This window comes from Protomyctophum parallelum, assembly GCF_964188405.1.
Source record: "Protomyctophum parallelum genome assembly, chromosome: 18".
In the NCBI taxonomy this organism is placed as follows: Eukaryota; Metazoa; Chordata; class Actinopteri; order Myctophiformes; family Myctophidae; genus Protomyctophum; species Protomyctophum parallelum.
This window is the reverse complement of record NC_139716.1, coordinates 19,406,296-19,423,792: the sequence shown is the minus strand read 5'-3', so window position 1 is coordinate 19,423,792 and position 17,497 is coordinate 19,406,296. Positions and strand designations below refer to the sequence as shown.

The following is a 17,497-nucleotide window of genomic DNA, read 5'->3' as shown; positions in this document are numbered from 1 at the left end:
AATGGCCTTTTAATTTAAAACACCATGTTTCAGTTCAAACAATGTTCCAATGTGTTTTGCTTATTTCTAAATGTGCATGTTTTCGAAAATTGACCTTTTTTAATACACTAGTAAAAGTGATGCATCACTTCTTGTATACCCCCAATTTTGAATTGATAACCCAATTACCCAACCCAATCGTCTTAAAGTTTATTATTTGCATTTCATGTATGTCAGTTTGTCAGGTAGCCATAACTAAAAGTGTTACCGAATGGCACGCATAACGAATTGTTTTTATATTGTTGCTTTACCAAAATAGTCTGAAAATACTAAGGAAGTAGGCTTTTCATTATAGGCCTATTTCCCAAAGTTCTTGGAATTACAAAATAGACCTCCTATAGGCTATTAGATGGGATCATATATCTGCAAGTCCACTAGTGTGGAGTGTTAATAACCTATTTATAATGTGTTGTTAAAAGAAGAAAATCCCCTGTCTTCAGAGTAAAAAACAAAACAAAACAATAAAGAAAAAAAAGAAAGCAGAATCTGTCCCCGGTCCAAAGCACCTCGTCTTCTTGCCAAAAAAGGGGGTGTGCGTGTGTGATGTGCATCAGAGAGAGAGAGGGGGAGAGGGAGAGAGAGCGAGAGCGTACAGCGGACGTGCGGGGCCAGAGGAGAGGAGCGACTGTAGCGACACACATTTTTCCTCCACTCCGACAGAGAGAAATGCTGCAACAACAATGACAACAACATAAATAACGACATTGTCCAACTTGTCATTTCTCCTCTCTGTCTTTCCCCGAGTCGTGTCACAACAACAGCCAGCCAGGCCAGCGCCTACATGCATGCATGCGGCTTCCATCTGGCAGCCTGCGCCGAACGCGAGAGAAGCAGCAGCCGCATAATTGTTTTCATAATGCGGGCGTGAGTGAGAGGCACGCCGTAGTGAACGGAGGTAGGAATCGGGGAGGATACTACTACTGTTGGCTATACTGGAGACAAGCCAATTAAGGGCGACAGTCAGTCAGACAGAGACGCAAACAGCGGGCGCCACAATAATGTCGAACCGAAAGCACCGGGACAACCAGGAGATCTGCGCCCGCAAGGTCCGAGAGCTGGCCCAGTCCGGAGTAAACAAACACTGCTTCGAGTGCAGCCAGCCCGGGGTGACATACATCGACATCACCGTGGGCTGCTTCGTGTGCACGTCGTGCTCTGGAATGCTGTGAGTACTACACTGTTACACACACCATGGGCAAATGTGATACGATAATTTCTAGCCTCTCTCTACTACACGTCGTGTGACCCCCAATGGATGGATCATTCATAATCTTACATCGCAAATAAGCAGATCATTGAAATTATGGTTTAGCCTGAAACCCACTAGCCAACCCCTAAAACTACAATACATTTAAGATTTAGGATGTTTCTGTGTCGACCAGAAGGTGTGAGGCGGAACAAGACAAGAGGGAGGCTGTGTGTGGATTGTACGCACACGTTAATTACGCAGTGTCTCTCTCTTCTCTTCTCTCTCATGTTATTTCCTTCCGATTACAGCTCAAAATGAGAAACCACTCGTTTCCAGGCTTGTCGGAACCGTTAATCGCACCTGACTTTCATTTCGCCCGACTTTCATTTCGTCATGGTGTAGCAGGTTTGACAATTATAATTGACACCTCTCTCCCGGGTTCTTTTCTCCTGTGTGTTTTGACACATTCTGTTCTCTGCATGCTGAGTGACAGCAGCTTGGTTGGGCCCAACACATGAGGCCGAAGATTTTTCAGTACTAGGCTACTATAGTAGGCTATACTGAAAAATCTTCTCCTAGTATACTAGGCTATACTTTGTGGCAATATTTCAGCACTGGTCTGCGCACTCTGCTTCCACATTCTGTCCCACTTAACGGTATTTGCTGGTATTCACGGAGAAAATAGGCTTATAGTTTCTTGTGGACATTCTTTTCACAAAGGAATTTTATTTGCTCTTTTTGTTCCCACCAACACACATATGTCTATGCTGTCTCACAGTCAGATGTCAATTTTGTTATCTTTACCTTTCTATTGCTGAATTTGTTCTGGAGGATACTTATGTTATAATATTATACATGTGTGGAGCGAGTGACCCTCACAATCACATCTTCTATTTTCATTTTTGATCTGACCCCCCTCTCTGTATCTCCCTACATCTCAGGAGAGGCCTCAACCCTCCCCATAGAGTCAAATCTATCTCCATGACAACCTTCTCCCAACAGGAAGTGGAGTTTCTGCAAAACCATGGCAACGAGGTGAGTGACAAGGCTGCCTCTTAAATCGCCAGTGGATTGAGGGGCTATAGGAGACGGGGCATGTTACACTCACGTCACACTACTTATGTGGATTATTGTAACATAACACAATTTGAATGCAGCTATTCATTTTCTGGTATTATGTAGGCCCTACATTGTAGGGCAGCCATATGTCGGATATTCAGCAATATTGAAAGGCCATCTTGTCCTATTACATATTATGACAACAGTCACATGCCCTGCCCTGATTAGAAAAGCTTGTTTTGGTAAGGGCTAAAGTACAGTACAATTCTACTCTCTGCCATCCTGTTATTTTGCAATGTGGAATATGATGCTCCCTTCCTGTTACCAGTTGGACTAGACTTTGTGGTTTGACTGTATTGTGAGAAACACTGCTGCTCTGCCCCACATAAGTGCTGTGAAACAAATCAACCAGTAATGTTCCATCTCTCCCTTACTGTCCAAAGGTAAAGAGAGAGAGAGAGAGAGAGAGAGAGAGAGGTTTTTGAATGCATCATGCATTTTCCCATCCATGCTTCAGATACTTGTTTATTCGTGTCCATGGCTTGCCATATACTGTAGAAAGGAAATAAATCAATTGCTTGTACCAAAATGATTGTTAACTGATTATTCATATGATGGCCAAAGCACAACACAAGTGACTCAGTAATTTCAAATAAAGTGGGCAGGAGGCGAGAGATGTATAATATTCTCCATTGTCTCGCCAGCATCTCTGTTGGCACATTTGTACATTGTACATTTGATCTGTGAGGGGTCCGGCTGATTAATGTATACACCTCTTCTCCTGAATATTCCATAGCTCTTCAGTGAGTCACAGTCAATACTGCGTATTAATCAATGTAAGACATTTCTTATATTAATACACAGTACCTCAACTCATCCCATGGGTCACAGATTTTTTTTTTTCTCTATGTAAAATAACATTGGTCATCTTAGAATCGAGAGTTGTGGTCCAAAATGAATAAACTGTCCAAGCTATATTGTTGGGTAGTCTGTATCATTTATGATAGCCAGTCACTCATATTTGATACAGTATTTTTCTGCCTAAAATTGTATTAATTTGGCGGCGGTAACATTAGGCTAACATTAGTCATATGAGTCATACCGCCGGGGTCTAATTCAGAATAGGGAAAAAAATGTGACCCAGGTACAATGCGTAAATTATGTCAGACTTCGGTGCTCTATTAACAAATGCCATAAAATAGATAAAAACAATTACACTCGTGTGAAGTGTGGGGCGCTCTTATCATCATACATCAGTGAATCAAATCAACACATTCCGTGCTACGGACACACACACACAAACCTGTGCTGTGCATAGGAGGGGCCCTCAATAATAATAATTTCAAATATTTTACCTGACAAGTCCACAGACAACCGTTATCCCACTTAACCACTCAAACCCCTTTTTCCCTTGTGTGTGTGTGTGTGTGTGTGTGTGTGTGTGTGTGTGTGTGTGTGTGTGTGTGTGTGTGTGTGACTACTGACTGCGTGTGACTGCGTGTGCATGTTCAGGTTGGGAGAAGGACGTGGCTCTGCGTGTTTGATCCAAAGACTGATGGGTGCAGCGACATGAGAGACTCTCAGAAGTTCAAGGAGTTCCTCCAGGACAAATATGAGAAGAAGAAATGGTGAGAAGGTCCCATAGGATTCACAAATGTTTAAAAACACCCAAATTAACACCTTAGAGTTTACAGTTAAGCCATTTAAGCTAAAATTACAAACTGGCATCTTTCTTCATAACATGCAGGCTAAATTACATTTTTATACTTTGCATAACCTTGTTAGGTCATCAAGGCTAGGGCAAGTGCTACAGGTCAGATTACGGAAGAAGATTGGGAGGGAGTTCTAACTGCAATGGGGAGTTCGTTCCACAGTTTGAGAGCCAGAACGGAGAAGAGTCTGGGACGTACTGTGTAGCGTTATCCCGGATGTTTAGGGAAGGTTCTGAACTTTTGACAGCTTCCCTGTGTTAGCTGGTCTGAGTGAGCAGGAGGGGTTGAAGATATGGGGTGCCATACCTTTGGTTGTTTTAAATTATAAGCCAACATCGGTGTTCTTTTGATTGTTAGTGACACGTAATTCATGAGTGATTTGTTCATAAGAACTAGTTCTTTGCCATGAACAAACACGTTCACTTCTTGAAACTGTTACATTCACGCTTTCGTTCATGCCGCATCCCCCACACACGCACACCACAGACCAGACAGACAGACAGACAGCAGTACGGTAGAGTTTTTTCTCTCTAGTCTAGACAACATGTCTATAGACATACATGTGTATTTCTATCTGAATTTAAAGGTAGCCTACTGTTGTTACTGGAAAAAAGACAGATAGTGTTCGCACCACATTTAAGTATAAAAAGAAAGGGTGCTAAGGGCTGGTCAATTACGGTAAAACTTTTTGTTTGAATAGAAGATGCAAATAGTATGCTCAACATACTTAAAGACATGCTAGGAAATCTCATGTGAGTAAGGCTGCTTTGTAAAACATTGCATTTGTGGAAATAATTCTCGACTAATAAACATAACTCAATTATTTATTGTAGTTATTTATTACTCATAGACATTATATTACAAAGAAGGTCAGGCAATTAGATTGTGAATGACAGTGTTATGTTTCTGTGCAGTCATGTCAGTGTGATTGGATGCACACAGTTACATGCAAAAGTAGCTCATGCGTTCTGCCGGGACCAAAAGCACAACTGAACGTTGAACGTGAACGAATCACGCCTGGGGAGCAGTTATGGGTCAAGTGTTTTGCTCAGGGACACTTTGACACAGACTGGGGCCGGGGGGAACTTTCTGATTCCCAGACGGCCTCTATACCCATTCAGCTAAGCTGCAGGTTCACTAGAGACCACACCTCTACTTAATATTGACAGTTTATTGAAACGAAATGAGATGAATGTGGAACGGGATGAGCAACCCAAGGTTAGTGTGAGACTCTGGGTGGGGGAGAAGTCTCAGGAGCTGACGGCCATCGTTGCTCTACTTGGGGAGCGGTCGGTCGTCTCTGCTCCGTCACTGCGGACTCTCTAGAAAAATAATCAAGGATGAAGGAGGAGGGCCCAGGCGGTGGCGTAACCGTCTGGGCACCCGACTGGTAATCCAGTCGCAGTGTGCCGCGGGTTCGACTCCCGAGCCCGACACGGCCTTTACTGCATGTCATCCCCCTATCTCTCTCCCGTTTCCTGTCAGCCTACTGTCTGTCCCTTCAAAAACCAATAAAAGGCGTAAGCCGCAAAAAATATCTTAAAAAAAAAAAAAAAAAAAAAAGGATGAAGGAGGAGGTTGGTGTCTCAAATCGAAATCAGACCAGTCTCTCCTCTTTAGCGTAAATAAAAAGAACGTTTTTGCTACTCACCAAAACAAAGGCGGGTTGTGTCATTAGAAAGCCTACTTTCCTTAGTGGACGCACTCTGAGCCCCCCACCACATGTATAAACGGTACTTTTTGTCCAAAAGGGGATTTTGTTTCCATCGGAAAAAAATACGTTTAGTTACTCCAATGCGCCCTCTACCGATATTGCCCAGAGAACTGCGTCATAGAGAATATTTGTTTTGTTGAGTAGCAAAAACGTTCTATTTATTTATGCTAAAGAGGAGAGGCTGGTCTGATTTCGATTTGAGATTTAAAACTGAAAGTCCCATAGCCTTATACTGCAGGGCAGAATCGAAGCAGTAGAAGGTTATGGACCAGAGCTAGTTCTAGGTCTAATCTACAGTAGCAAGAGCAGGTGGCGGCAAGCAGCAGGCTCCTTCATTCAGTTTCAGGCAGCTTATATACGCCTCATTCTTTCCCTATCCAGGCAGACAGAATCAAATCTATTCTTACCCACCAATCACATGATGTTTTAATCCTGAGTATCCTGCATCCAGCCTCAGCATTATTCATACCCTATGTCCTGTGACTCTGTCTCCTTCTCATCTTTATTTAAATCAGAGACCTTTAGTGACCAGTACACACAAGTGTCCAGTAGCTGGTCAGTGTGACCCTTCCAGATCATACATCATCATCATGTTGCATCAGTTCAAGCAGACAGTGATGAAGCAATACTGAAATTCATGTGTGCATAGCTATGTTAATGTTCTATGGCTTTAAAGGGGCATTCCACTCATTTTCAACATTTTACTATGTCATTAATATAACTTAGAGCTGTTGATGACACTATCAAGATGTGATTCACCATGTTAATGATTTTTTTCAGACCTGCAGTTCTAGGAAACACAGAATGGGGGGACATTTATTATTTCCACACAACAGCTCTAAGGTATATTAATGACATAGTAAAATGTTGGAAATGAGTTAGTGAAGTTAGTGAAGTTTCTCAGTTATTCTGATGTCTTGCTATGGTCCCGCTCTTGTATACCTGTGGGGGGTTTTGCATAGCGTTCCCTGATTTAGCTTAACATGCATCTTAAAGCGCAGAAACTTTAACGCAAAGTTTAACTGTATTCCATTTGTTGCAAATAAATGGTTTAATCTACTACTAATCTAGGGGCAGCAGTGGCTATGGGGTAGAGTGACCGGATGGAAACCGAAAGGTTCCCAGTTCGAACCCGGGCTCCCCCAGAGTTAGTGTCGAAGTGTCCTTGAGCAAGACACTGAACCCCTATTTGCTCCCGATGTGCAGGTTGGTGCCTTGCATGGTTTCCCCCGGCATCGGTGTGTGAGTGAATGATTGAATGTAATGCACAATCTCTGTAAAGTGCCTTGGATAAAGGCGCTATATAAATGTACCATTTACCATTTTACTTTGACGTGAGCGTTCCTGACTGAAGAAATTCCCTAACAGCATTTCCACAGAGCGTATGGCAGCTTAATCTCCATGGCCTATTAAATATCCAATCTCTTTCAGGCATTTTTCCAAGAGTAAGAATCGGAGGGATGTGGAGGGACCATGGAGCCCCGGGGTCCAGGCCTTGCCCCCTTCCCATGGCCCCCTTGCCAGCCAGGCCCCCTCTCATGCCATGCCACCCAACACCAGACCGACAAGGCCATTGGTGAGTATTCAGGTGGAAAACCAGGATTGAAAGAAACTCAAGTTTCAACTCTTTGTCTTCATCTATTCTCAACACGCACAGATATAATCAACTATAAGTAAAGGTATATGGAAATTGGAAGGGGGTGGTATGATAGAGAAATTGGGCCAGAAATATTACATTTAGATTGATTTGAGAGAGGAGGTGAAGAAAATCGCTGCAGGGGAGCTAGAACAAGAGAGAGAGAGACAGAGTTGGTGTTGCAGCAGTGAATGAAGTGAGACAAAGATGGATGGTCAGAGAGAAAGACCAGGTTGCCCACACATCAAAGCCCATATGAATTATTGAGAATGCCGGACTGACTCACTGACCTTTGCCTCTCTCTGTCTGTCTCTCTCTCTCTCTGGTCTTTCAGTCACAGTCCCAACTGCCGCCATGGGATCGAGTGCCCACTGTCTCCCCTGCTGACATGCGAACGGATGTGTTCACGGCTCGGCCCTCGCGCTCGCAGAGCTTCAGAGACCCCCCTCTTAAAGGTAAGAGGGCAGCTTTTCAGTGCCCAAAGAGACGCCCGTCATGCTTGTGAAAGGTTTCAGCCATGGAACAAGCTCACTTGTCAGCTCTTCAACATTTTTGTTTATGTATCTTTATTCCTCAATATCTGGTTTTTGTTGACGTTTTGATCTCCAACTTTGTGCCCTCAACCCAGACCCTGGTCTGTGTGGGATCGAAAGACAACGCCCAGGTTCCCTCTCCTCAACCCTGGGAGCTCAAAACCATGCCCCCTCCTTCCCTGCTCTGCCGAGACCCTCAGGTCTGTTGCTCACAGCCTCCTCGCTTCCGAGTGGCTCTCCTATTTCCTTCTTGGTATCTTTCTAGGTCTACGAGGAATAAACATTGTCAGAGCCAATTTTTCGAGTACGTTCTGTATTCCTGTGATGATAGTGTCGTTTCAACAGAGGCAACAATATCAAATGTCTTCCTAAATTTCTTTCTAGAAGAAAGATAGGTTGACATGATTGAGAAGATAAGATTGACCTTTATTGATCCCTGTGGGGAAATGTAGGTATGTGAAACACAGGATAGATGTAGGTAAGAGTAGAGAAATAAGAATAAGATTGAAAAATAAATCAACTTGGATTTGATTTCATTTGGATCTCTTTTAGCCCATCGGCTAAACTTCCAAGTGTCCAGTCTACATAAAACATAACATTACAGCACAATAATGATATTAATCCATTTTGGGTGGGAACCCCTTTTGGTGTTAGCATCGTGTTGTGCTTTAGCTATTGAAAAATAGCAGATCTACAAGCTCATAGCGTGCCACCGAGTGGCGCGCTACGAGCTTGTAGGTCTGCTATTTTTGAAAAATCGAAGAACGACTGACATAGAAACATAGCTTTTTCAGTAACTGTCAGGATGTAGAAGACATTTATAGAATCTGATCTCAGGTCAGAATGGGTTAATAAAAACAACAACCAAGTATTACAGCATAGACATCAATTACAGCATAAAGCACGTGCCTGCCCTGGCTGCCCATATATGATACACATACCAATCTACATGGCTATAGTACTACCAACATCCTACAGACAGCTCACTGACAGTACAACAATTGAATAGAAAAAAGATAAAAGATCGACTTCCGATATTCGTTTTTAATCTTGGTAACACATAGTAGTATTTGTGTCTTTGAGTGTCTGACCCTAGACTCTGCATTGGATCTGACTGAGTTAATGTATACGTGCAAAACATATTTGTAACACAAATATAAGTACAATGTGCAATTTAGTATCACCAGTGAATATGAATGAACATGAACAGTGAACATGAATATACTTCGCCTATGAATGGAGATACTTTGTAGATATCAACAGTGGATATGAGATTGATGTACAGTGTAATGCCTGGTTTATACTTGGTTCCATGCCAAAAATAGCCAATTTAAAATCTCACAACGCATTGCACTGCACAACTAAGTATAAATCACCCTTCTGCCGTCATTCAACATTGAGCTGATGGTACGATTTACTTTCTGTATCAAGCTTGAAAAAGACTGGACAAGTCTTTGAACATTTTGACAGCCTGGCTCCCAGCAAAGAAGTTAAAGTGGCATGCACATCTGAACACTAAAAGGAGCTAGATCAGTACAAGCTAAAATGGAACAGTCCGCACACTGGATTAAAGTATTACCATAGTAATTTATTAAAATCACTTTGGGAACATAATAATCCAGTGTGCAGACTCTGTTTTTATGTCCACTCCAAGTCTATTTATTAAAGAAAGGAAAAGTCACTGACCTCAGAGGTATTTGACACACAGTATGAACTGCAAGCTGGTCAGGTTTTCTTTATACCAAGTTATGTCAACATCGTACGCCGGTGAGTTGCTGTCACGCATCTCACCGAATTTCTGTGCAAAATTAAGGTCAGACAATATTGTGTCTGCCTTTGCAGTGTCGAAAATCTATAGCGTTATGTGATTAACCTACATACTATTTCTACATACTATTTCAATGTATGTTTTCTCTTTTGTATTCTCCTGCAGTATGCCTCCTGCAACCCGCTCTCTTAATGTATTTCTTTCCATATTTCTTTCTCTCTTTCCCTACCCCTTCATCTATCCCTCCTCTGTCCTCATAGCCAGTAGCACTTTCAAAAACCACTTCACTTTAGGTAAGGCACTGCACAGACCAATGCGTGTGCGTGTGTGTGTGTGCGTGTGTGCTTGTGTGTGCGTGTGTGCTTGTGTGCTTGTGTGTGCTTGTGTGTGTGTGTGTGTGTGTGTGTGTGTGTGTGTGTGTGTGTGTGTGTGTGTGTGTGTGTGTGTGTGTGTGTGTGTGTGTGTGTGTGTGTGTGTGTGTGATCGATAAGCTCGCCACCGTGTGGCATTCGTAATGGATGTGATATAGATGTGGGCCATACTAGGTTTATGCTTCATGTATATGAGTTTCATTTTCTTGCTCGACAACAGCACTGAATGCAAGAGAACACAGCACAATTTAATTGAGTAGAATGGAATACAACATGTATCCACTGCATGTTAACCACATAAACCCTATGTACTTCATCATACAACAATTAGCAAAAACAGCGCCGCGTTGCAAACCTGTAGATCGGTTATTATTGAAGATTGTGAACATTTTGACATTTTTAGAAATGCTTTTGAACATGTACACGTACGCCTATAATGACATGCGCAAGTAGGGATGTCAGGTTGAAAGTGCTTCAAGTGTCTTTTGCAGTACTCAATTCAGGCACAGTCACTACCAGCCAATGTCACGCACTGCAGTGGTGGTCGATATTTTTCATCGTTCATCTGCCAATTCTCCTTTCAAAGCCCACATCTGAAGACCGGGGGGGGGGGGGGGGGGGGGGTGCCAAGGACATACTGTGCACTCATGCACACTGTCCCCCCAGAGGAAAAATAAGTTTAAAGTAAAGTTATTTTTAGGCAGTAGCCGGTACCCCTCCCTGTCAACAGAGGCCCCAGTGATATTTCACACCATGTTGTGTCACAGCGTTGGAAAGCTAGCTATGTAGGCCACAGTTGTAATCACACAAAGCACATTAACATTCCAAACACGTATCCTAGGAAGTATGCTACGATGCCATTTAGCAAGATGGCAAGATCTCTTAATCGTATATAACCAGTTGGAGGCCAGCGGAGGAGATACCATACCAACAATGCACCCACTTGGTTTTGGCATGCTTTTTTATCACAGACAATCTCTGTCTGGTCTAGTCTATTGTCTTCACCTCCTGTCTCGATTGGTCTCTAGCTCTTAAGGTCTTGACAGCACAAATCTAACTTCAAATTTGATTTCACAAACAAAATTAATGTTAATTTGGCTCTGCATCCTAATAGCATGCCCTGCCCTGATAAATAGAATGCAATGTCTAGTGTGTCTTATACTATCTCTCTCTCTCTCTCTCTCTCTCTCTCGCGCACACACACACACACACACACACACACACACACACACACACACACACACACACACACACACACACACACACGCACAGTCGCACACGTACAGTCGCACAGTCGTACGCGCACACGCACGCACACACACTCACTGATGTTGTTGAAGAATTGAAGATGTCCTGTGCTTTTTATGCCCTTACAATTGTATTTATTTGATCACTGCCCTGAAAACTGTTTGCAACTCTGCCTGCTTACTGTAAAAGATACTGTGTGTGCATGGACAGATGGAGACACTGTGATGATTGATAATGTTGAATGACATATCACATGCTCCATAGCATGAAGCTATCAACTAAGAATATTTTCTCTTTAGTGTTAGATTTAATGTATCAGCTGTTTTATGTCATCTGACTTAGTGTGTGTTAAATGGTAATGGGTAATGTCTATATTCAGTGGAATGATTGATGCATATGTTGCAGAGCCTTGGATGAAGGCCTATGTAGTGTTAAGCCTAATTTATGTTGCGTCAACCCGTGTGCCAGTGTCGCACACCGCAAATAGCCAATCTCCAAGCTCACAACACACGATGTGACATGTTGTAGATCGGCTTGGAGATCGGCTATATTTCAGTGATTGACACGATGTGCATCCAAGTATCACTCAGGCTTTAGCTTCATGTACTGTACATTCTTCATTAGGACCTACAGGTGCCATGGAAGCCAATGCCCACCACTGAACGATATTTATGGCCTGAACTGATTTTTTCAGTTCTGTTTTTCTTGCAATGATTGGAGAAATACGTTGTAGTATTAGGCGTTCCAGGATTTGCTTGCTGGTAATTTGTGGTCCTTGCCAGGTTTTGGTATGGCAATTACTTTTGCTGTCCGCCATTTCTTGGGGATAGAGTTTGTCTGTATGATCCTGGTGTAGAGTTGTAGTCGGCTTTGGGAGTGTGACTAGGATTCTTTGACTTTGACTTGTCGTCTCTTAGAATGTAGTCTGCTGGTAGGATCATTAGTTTCCCTGGGCGGGCCCAGGTACTGATCATACATCATCACATTCCGTGCTCAGCCAATCAAATCATCACATTCCGTGGTACACACACACACACACACACACACACACACACACACACACACACACACACACACACACACACACACACACACACACACACACACACACACACACACAGTGGGTATAGGAGGGCTAGCGCCCGTTAAAATAAATTAATAGAAATTGCAGCATGCACAAGAAAGCTTACACTAATCAGTCCAGTGGTTTGTTAGATTAGCCCCGGACTAGACTCAGACCCTCATCTAGACATGCAGCGCGGCTCCTTCCAGATGGCTCTGCCTCTACGGTAGAGTAAAAAAAACGAAATCACAACAATTCAGGCCTTTGAAATCCGATTACGTGGCAGCGGAAATGGACTTCTGTAGTCACCAGACGATATGCGTACTCTGGTGCTAAGAGCTCATTTGTACTTTGTTGTACTTTCGTGTACTTTTAAGTTGATTTATCTTTTCATTTGAAACTGTAAGGTGTGAATGAGCCTAGTGTGTGTCATGTTGTTCTCAGGTCGTACGGTCTCGGCCTCAGGGTGCTCGGGCCCCTTCCGGGCCTTCCCTAAGTCTCTGAGTGTGGACTTTGGTGGTCTGGGCCAGCCTCATCCTCAGTCCCTGACCCTGTCCTTGCCCCAGTCCCAGTCCCACCCACAACCACTGCATCAGCAGCAGCATCAGCAAGCAACCGGTCACAGCCAGACTGCTGCCGCCGCCAACAGAAGCTCACAGGACAAGTATGCTGCAGTGTCCCACCTGGACAGCGTCTTCTCAGACACGTCTCCTGGGACAGGTAGGACAGCTGGAGAACATGCTTGAGAGTGGAAGGGAATATATATATTAATGAGTGAGTGTGTGTGTGTGTGTGTGTGTGTGTGTGTGTGTGTGTGTGTGTGTGTGTGTGTGTGTGTGTGTGTGTGTGTGTGTGTGTGTGTGCTTTAATTGTGTCTGTAGTGTGTATTACATGTGCGCTCTGGGGAGCGCAAGCTCATATCGATTGGTTAGCACGCATGCAAGGGGAAGGTGGGGCGTTGTAATAGCAAGGGACAAGTTACAAAGAAATTGAGTGGGGTGGGTTATGTAACATCCTTAAATCGAAATGCCAAGTGAATTATCCACATTATGTACACATTATCCACATAGTGTTTTTCTGCTGGATCTGATAATTCAAGAAGTTCCCAGAAGACCTCGTTAAAGTGTCTCGGTGTGATTGTTCTCGTAGCTCCTTCTTTTTGATGTACATGTGCGGGAGGGATACGCCATACTTGCAAAAGATCCCTGGAGGCCGGAGCATGTATGTGTTGGGTTGTATGCCACATGCTTCACTGCTTTCTCCAGTGGCTGTCGCAGGTTTACTATTGATTTTCTGTTGTAACCTGGTTTGATTAATATCACGTTGAGTGTAGAGGGGTGTTTTCTCAAACTACTTTGTAAGGGATTTTTACTCAAGGTACTTGGTAATGCTTTTGTGCAGTGACAATTGGCACACTTCAGATCAGCAGCTTAATAATGACACTTGATCTCTGAAATGACTAGGGAGTAGTGACCTGCAGGTTATTATGGTGTGTTTTATTTTTTATGAATGTTTGTTTTAGTGCCACCTGGTGGGCCTCCACAGTACAGCACCCTCTTCGGCAACAGGCTCTCTTCCAGTTCCACACCTCCTGCAAGGTAAAACAATCAAAAACTCAACCAAGAAAAACTAGTGATGCGTGCACTAGTAATGCAGGCATCTTCAGTGTGCATGTGCTCATACTTCTCTTTTCATCTTATCGTCCTCAGTTCTCCAAGTGTCGATACAGTCTCTGGCTCCCAAACATTTGCAAGTACGTATAGTGTAGTGAGGATGTTGACTGCCATTCTGCTAAACCCGTTCTGGGTTTGCTTTCATCTCTCAGACTTCTAAACCGTTCCACAGACCTACCTCATTAAGATGCAAATGTCTGTCACACAGCCACTGGCTTTGTGTGGCGCAATTTTGAATGAAGCCAGGAATGTATCCTCTTAACCCCTGTGTGAATTCTCTGCCATTACCTCCATCCTGTTTTGTGTGCCTCTCAGATTTCCCAAACCCATTCAGTTGCAGCTCAGCTTCCCAGGAGCCTCTTGCCCTCTCTCCCAGTAACCCCTTCAACAGCACTTCGGGAGGTAAGCTGTGCTTGTAGGTTCCTTCCACAAAACAGTCCCCATTGACCTGTGACTTCGCTGCACCCTACTGATCTAAGGTCTGAACAACAAAGCTCATATCAGCAACAATTTATTATTAAAAACATTAACAAGTTTTCTCTACATTCGATCCCCCCCCCCCCCCCCCATTTCGCTCTTGTAGGTGTAATGGTGATTTTTGCTCCCCACGGGAACATTATTTTAATGACATCACATGCATTGTTGCGTGCAGATAGGATACTGGCATTGGCAGCAGCCCTACTGAAGCCAATCTGCTGTGTTGCTTAATACCGTGTATCATACACGGTGTACAGTATGCAAGATGTGAGGATGCATTTGCACACTCACTTAAACCTGTTATGCAAAGTATCCATTTGGGGTTCCCATTTACTTGGCTCATGAATCGAGGATGTGCGCTTTGAGGAAAATCCTTGTCGCTGCTGGTGTGAATTTTGCGTATGGCCAGCAGTTACGGGTCTGTCAGGCAGATATTGTAGGAGACTGTTGTCATTAACCATTTGCTTTGGATATGAATGTATGTTTGTTTTCTACAGGTGACTCTAATGCGTTCGTCACCTCGCCCACCTCAATATTCCCGCCGTCCACAACCTTTCCTGCCTCTGCCTCCCAGAATGCATTTCCTCATGAGTCAGCAAGCAATCAGGAAGCCAACGGCAAGTAGTGTAGTATATCAGCTCAGATTATAATATACATTTATGTTGTTTACCATTTAATTTGATAAACATATGATGCGTTTATACATTTTAATGAACACATAATATAATCAAATGATATTCATAGCCAATATGACAGCATCAGCCCGCAATGTCATGAAATTGTATTTATTGTATTTATATTGTAATAAGTATAGCTCTACCAAAATATAACTAAATTTGACTTAACACGTGTATATATCCATGATTCTGATTAACATGATCCACGTACTGGTCCCCCTGGCTGCTAGTGGGGCGCGTCTATGTATGTGTGCTGGCTACAGATCAAATGCACTCAGCCTGAAAGGCTGTGAGGCGCCAACTGCATACTGCACTGCTAATGATTTACTCTCTCAACAGCAACTAGCAGCACCCTCAGCCGGCAACAGACCAGGAATACCAATTCACACACCTAATATAGAGCTATCCCTGGCATCATTGCTCGTTTAGCGCTCATGTGTACAGTTTGCGGATTGCACTTTTCACTCACAGTGGAGTGCTGTTTTCATCTCTCCTGCCAACCTAACCTGAACGTGGGAATATGTTTGTGTGCTTTCAGGTTTTGCCTCGTTTCCTGCGCCCGACTCCGAACCCAAAGTCCCCCGTCCGATGTCCGTAAACCCATTCACCGTGAGTACCCGGTTGCTGAAGTGGCACACAGAGGGTGTGCTTCAATAGACTACTAAGGGGAACTGAATCATCAGTGGGTATTTTGTAATGGTACTTCAAGTTCCGTCTGTTGAGAAACACAGCAAGTGTAGTAACGTCCTTCTCTTTCTTGGTCTTTCCCTGTCTCCGTATGTCTCTCTCTCTCTCTCTCTCTCTCTCTCTCTCTCTCTCTCTCTCAGGGGAATGTTTACCCCAGCAGAGGATCGTCACGGAATCCTTTCATCTGATACTGGCGCCCCTGCCCCCCTTCCCCCCGCTACCCACCCACCCACCCATCCATCTCTGGGAACAGAGGGAACAGGAGGAGAGAGGGAGACAGGGGAGTGGGAGAGTGAACTTGAGGAGCTGCTGCCATTTGCCTCCGAAGTATTTTCACCCCCTGAGAGAAGGCTAATGTCCACGTGCTCCCAATCCGTGTTTACGCGGTGCGTGCGTGTGTGTGTGTGTGTGTGTGTGTGTGTGTGTGTGTGTGTGTGTGTGTGTGTGTGTGTGTGTGTGTGTGTGTGTGTGTGTGTGTGTGTGTGTGTGTGTGTGTGTGTGTGCGTGCGTGCGTGCGTGCGTGCGTGGAGTGTCAGTAAATGCATGAGTGTCAGTAAATGCATGAGTAATGAGAAAAAGAGAGAGAGAGTGTGTGTGTGTCTGCTGTGTTTCTACCATGTCACGTATCAAAGGTGTTTGTGTGCCAATAGCTAGCCGCCACCTCAGGGTTCTGTGGGAGTCACGGGTGAAGGATGCCTCCTATGATCTTGACCTTCAGAAATACACATGCAACACACACTCGCACACACACACACACACACACACACACAAACACACACACACACACACACACACACGCACGCACGCACAGACATACATGCACATTGCTACTGCTGCTAGTCACTTCCATCTCCTGCTTATGTGCAAACAAGACCACCAGGTAAGCGTCATTGTCTACTTGGCTGCCGTCTCACAGTCGAGCAAAACGTCCCAAAAAAGAAAACTGTCAACACTAGCCATTGGACCTGTCCATGTTTACCGTACGATACCTAGAGATTCCTCATAGAGGCTTTGATAGACGCCCACGCAGAGTGGCGTCTGTTTAGCCTGCAGTACCTTAGTGACGGTTATAATAACAGCCTTAATAGCCTCCTGATGCATGGGAATCTGAGATACGAGAGAGAAAGAGCTTTTCTCATAGTGCGTATGTTGAACCCGGTCACATAGCCTATTTGTTACCATGTCAACATTTTACGTTTTGTTCTTCTCAAAGAGTTTATTTTGTCTGCGTGTTTCACTCTCAGGCTGCATGTTGCTTGGAGGGCTAAAGGAGATGCTATTGAATGTAAAATCATTTGAAAATTAACTAGATGTGTGTTTAATCGCTCCATGTGATGGACCAAATGTTTCTTGTTGTTTTCAGGTTGACATGGAGGTCAAATAGATTGTTTTTTTTTATTATTATTATTTCTTTTGCAAAAACCATAAATAGAGACCAATGTAAGAGTCTTTGTAATGAGAAGTACCCATGTTCATAAAGTCCACTTTGTTGCTTCTTTAGTTGGTCCCATTATTTGTGTGTGTGTGTGTGTGTGTGTGTGTGCGTGTGTGTGCTAGCCTGTGTGTGCGTGCGTGTGTGTGCGTGCGTGTGTTTTGCGCCATTGATCTTCAGAGGTAATGATCTCCACCAGGCAGCAGAGGGCGCATGTGG

General features: G+C 43.9%; 1 protein-coding gene across 3 annotated transcripts; it reads left to right on the top strand.

Annotated features, from left to right (window-relative positions):
* Positions 1–624: 624 nt before the first annotated feature.
* agfg2 (ArfGAP with FG repeats 2) lies at positions 625–17,346 on the top strand. Of its 3 annotated transcripts, XM_083788765.1 has the most exons (15): positions 1,104–1,204; positions 1,537–1,633; positions 2,170–2,263; positions 3,800–3,915; positions 7,145–7,289; positions 7,684–7,804; positions 7,978–8,082; positions 9,911–9,943; positions 12,777–13,052; positions 13,855–13,930; positions 14,042–14,085; positions 14,321–14,407; positions 14,980–15,099; positions 15,698–15,768; positions 15,987–17,346. In XM_083788765.1, exons 3-15 carry the CDS (start codon positions 2,210–2,212, stop codon positions 16,032–16,034), a joined length of 1,296 nt encoding a protein of 431 aa, XP_083644891.1. In that variant the 5' UTR covers positions 1,104–1,204; positions 1,537–1,633; positions 2,170–2,209; the 3' UTR covers positions 16,035–17,346. The 3 variants fall into 3 exon arrangements, with proteins under 3 accessions (XP_083644889.1, XP_083644890.1, XP_083644891.1); XM_083788763.1 differs by lacking the exon at positions 1,537–1,633 and having other exon boundaries at positions 625–1,204; XM_083788764.1 differs by lacking the exons at positions 1,537–1,633; positions 9,911–9,943 and having other exon boundaries at positions 625–1,204.
* Positions 17,347–17,497: the final 151 nt, after the last annotated feature.